Genomic DNA, 3,739 nt, shown 5'->3' with positions numbered 1-3,739 from the left:
CTGTCATTTAGGCCCACTAACCTTGAGATAAAATACCATAAATTGTAATGTCCGGCCTGCCAAATTTTATCCCAATGGCCCATGAATTTTGCCATTTAAATGAATCTAATTTTGACCATACATATTTCACGCAGGCTTATTACACCCACTTGTGAGTAAAATGGTTCAACCAGCCACTAGAAAGTGAGAGGTAAAGTTAAATCCCAAGGACACAGCTAGCAGAGCCCATGAACTTGGGCTGATTGAGTACATGGGAAAAGCGGAGGATAAGCGCCACGAAAGCTCAGTGCCAAAGTCAATCCAAATGAGCATTAGGACCACAAGACCAATTGTTGAGAATACTTGAGATTGATTTGCTAAGACCCACAAAGAAATCAAAAAAGTGAAAACCCACCAATAGGAAAGCCTTTGGCAACTAGGAAAGCCTTGTATCATTCAACAGATCCATCAGTCTTGGTCTTGATCTTGTAAACCCACCAATAACCTACTATAGACTGACCAGGAGGCAAATCAACCATTTCCCAAGTGTGATTCTTATGAAGGGCATCTAGTTCTTCATTCATAGCTTGCTACCAAAGAGAGTCAGTATGGGCCTCACGATAGGTGTGAGGTTCATAGAGGGTGGAAAGAGCAAAAGAGCAGTGATAATCAGTGAGATAAGGAGGAGGAATGCTTACCCAAGTGGAATGACGAAGTTCAAGACCAACAGGAGACTCAGGAGAGGGTGGTGCCACAAGATCCAAGACAGGTGGGTCCTATGCTGGGGAGAGAACCAGAGATGAGTTGTCTAGAGAGGTAGCCGATGTCAAAGAATCCTCCACAAGTTCAGGATAGAGAGGGAGGAAAAGATTAGTAAATATGGGAGACTCAGAGGAAAAAGGCGGAGGAAACTGCTGAAAACACATGAAAGGACGATGTTCCCAAAACTTAACATGACTGGAGACACGAAGGCGATGAGAAATGGGATTATAGCAGCGAAACCCCTTTTGAGATACACCATAACCAAGGAAACAACAGAGACGAGCATGAGGCTAGAGCTTAGTGCATTCATGAGGAGGAAGAGAGACAAAGCGATGAGAAATGGGATCATAGTAGTGAAACCCCTTTTGAGATACACCATAACCAAGGAAACAACAGAGACGAGCACGAAGCTGGAGCTTGGTGCATTCATGAGGAGGAAGAGAGACAAAGCAAGCACAACCAAAAATCTGAAGAGAGAAGTAGTCAGGGGTTTGACCATAAAGAAGCTCGAATGGTGATTTGTTATGTGTAGTTGGCGAAGGAATACGATTAATAGTGTACACAATAGTGAGGATGGCCTCACCCCAAAAGTGCTCAGGAAGAGAGGCAAAAATGAGAAGGGTGTGGACAACATCAAGAATGTGATGATGTTTACGTCCTACATGACCATTTTGTTGAGAGGTGTAAGGACAAGACCGCTAAGTAAGGGTCCCATGACTGTCTAAAAAAGATAAGAAAGATTTATCATTATATTCTTGAGCATTATCTGATTGAAAAACTTTGACGGTGCGATTGAACTATGTTTTAATCATTTTATGAAATGTTTGGTAAGTAGACACAAGTTTAGACCTATGGTGAAGCAAATAAATCCAAGTATATCGAGAAAAATCATCTACAAATATGAAAAAATATCTAGATCTCCCCTCAGTGGGAACAAATACTCCAAATATTAGAATGTATAAGATCAAAAGGTGTAAAAGAAAAGGAGTCACTATTATTAAAGGGAAATTTTGTTTTTTTACCAAAATGACAAGAAGTAAAATCAAATTTTTGAAACTGAACTAAACCTAAATGACCTTGAGAAGCTAACAACTGAAGACAAGATAAGGATGGATGACCGAGACGAGCATGCCATAGATCAGGTGAGGGGGTGACAGTGGTAGTAGCTGCAGAAACAAGTTGTGAAGGAATCTTCAAGTCATGAACCTCAAACATGCAACCAATTTTAAGGCTTGTCACAAGCACTTGACCCATCCAAGGATCCTGCACATCCACACCATGATTAGTAAATAGAAGATCTATGCCTAATTCAAAAAGTTGATAAATAGAAAGCAAATTGAGGGATAACTTTGGGATATGAAAAGTGTCACTAAGGGATAAACAAAGAGAAGAGATTGTTCCTTTATGACTAACTGGCATAGGAGTTTCATTAGCAGTGTAAATGGTGATGGGGTGTTCTAAGGGTGCTTTATTAGAAAATTAGGATTCATCAGAAGTCATATGGTTGTAACATGCAGTATAAAAAAAACCAAGGTTGTTTACCTAAGGTGACAGAAAGGGTAGTGGAAGTTCGGGATAAAACTTGTTGAATTACTGCCTCAATATTAGCCGTAGTAAGTGAGGGAGCCAAAGATGGACCTGTAAAAACCGATGGATCTGAAGGACATACAGTAGCTACCTGAGGAAGGGAAGCTCTATTCTGCTTTTGCATAAATTTTTGCAGCTTGCGACAAACTGAGATGTCATGGCCTTTGGCACGGTGAAACTCGTAGCGAATACCTTTGGAAGACTGAGAGGTGGGACACCCTGAGTTTATTTATGGAGGAGCAATGAATGCAGCAATGGGAGGCTATAAAGATGGTGTAACCAATATATGATCAGAGGATGACATGTGATAAGTAGGCCAACGGTTTTCCTCAGAAATGAGCTCCTTGACTGCAGCATCAAGAAAAGGATTAGGAGACCGGGTAAGCAGAGAAGCCCTAGTAGGCTCAAAATCCTCACATAAACCTATCATGAAATGCATAAATTGACGGTGATCTCGATATTTGACAAAGAGCTCAATGTCCTTAGAACATACTAGTGGAGGATCTGCAATACAGAGTTGTTCCCACGTAGTAGAAGTTTGAGAATAAAAATCAGAAATAGACTGAACTGTCTCTTGGTGCATTTGATAAAGCTTTGATTCAATGTAGAACTCCAAGCTTGAATCATTAGTGCAATTATAACAATCGACCAAAAATTTCCAAGCAGCCTCAACAGTCTCAAGACGAGGAAGAAGATTATGAATGGAGGGAATAAAGGTATTGATAAACCAAGACAAGGTCTTACTTTGAATACTCTCCCATTCCTCTAGGCGTTCTTCATAAACATCCACTGTAACAACAGTCTTGGAGGCATCTTCAGCAGCTGTGGCTTTGGACTGAGGTTTTGGTACTGGATTAGGAATTGAACCAGTCACATATCTCCACAGTTTATGACCCTTGAGAAAGATAGTCATATTTTGAGACCATGTATGATAGCTAGTAGGACCATCCAACATGATGGTGATAAGACGTATGACATCGGGTTCATTTTGTTGAGCCATAATGAAGAAAATGACAAAAAAAAAAAAGAAAGAAGGAATTTAGAGACCTCAAATGCAAAAACAGAGCCTAAAATCGAAATCTACATGAAAAACTGAGCAAGACAAGCCCTATTAAAAAATTTTGACTTAGTCTAAAAATGAACGCAAAAGTCAATGGTCAACAGTGATGGTCAACAGTCAGAGGTCACCGATCAAAGGTCTAAGTCAACAAAAAGTCAACTACTGACGTAGGCAGCTAACGCAAGGTGCTAACATAAGCTGATGAAGCAGATGTTGATGTGTGTAGGATGACGTCAGCCTAGGGCTGACGTGGACAGATGCTGAGGGTCTTAGGCACGTGGAGCGCGTGGAGGCACATAGCGGCTCGGTATCCGGTGCGTGTGCACTGCTGGTGGCACGTGGCAGTGCATG

General features: G+C 41.1%; 1 protein-coding gene across 1 annotated transcript; it reads right to left on the bottom strand.

The window, feature by feature from the left end:
• Positions 1 to 431: 431 nt before the first annotated feature.
• Positions 432 to 3,328, bottom strand: LOC136068103 (uncharacterized). The gene is made up of 6 exons (XM_065774803.1): positions 2,650 to 3,328; positions 2,284 to 2,547; positions 1,818 to 2,045; positions 1,068 to 1,399; positions 678 to 755; positions 432 to 569 (listed from the first exon to the last, which is right to left on the bottom strand). The coding sequence occupies exons 1-6, from the start codon at positions 3,326 to 3,328 to the stop codon at positions 432 to 434; spliced, it is 1,719 nt and encodes a 572-aa protein (XP_065630875.1).
• Positions 3,329 to 3,739: the final 411 nt, after the last annotated feature.

Source organism: Quercus suber, unplaced genomic scaffold (genome assembly GCF_002906115.3).
Source record: "Quercus suber isolate HL8 unplaced genomic scaffold, Cork oak 2.0 scaffold_99, whole genome shotgun sequence".
In the NCBI taxonomy this organism is placed as follows: domain Eukaryota; kingdom Viridiplantae; phylum Streptophyta; class Magnoliopsida; order Fagales; family Fagaceae; genus Quercus; species Quercus suber.
Note: the sequence above shows the minus strand (reverse complement) of the source record. Positions and strands in the feature narration are given on the sequence as shown.

Bases quoted from the DNA above. Each gene is read 5' to 3' on its own strand.
- LOC136068103 (XM_065774803.1), bottom strand. From the start codon at position 3,328: ATGGCTCAACAAAATGAACCCGATGTCATACGTCTTATCACCATCATG. The intron at 2,046-2,283 runs GTAAACAACCTT...TTTTTGAATTAG, and splicing joins TACCCTTTCTGTCACCTTAG to GCATAGATCTTCTATTTACT. The intron at 756-1,067 runs GTCTCTCTTCCT...TCCCCAGCATAG, and splicing joins ATCCCATTTCTCATCGCTTT to GACCCACCTGTCTTGGATCT.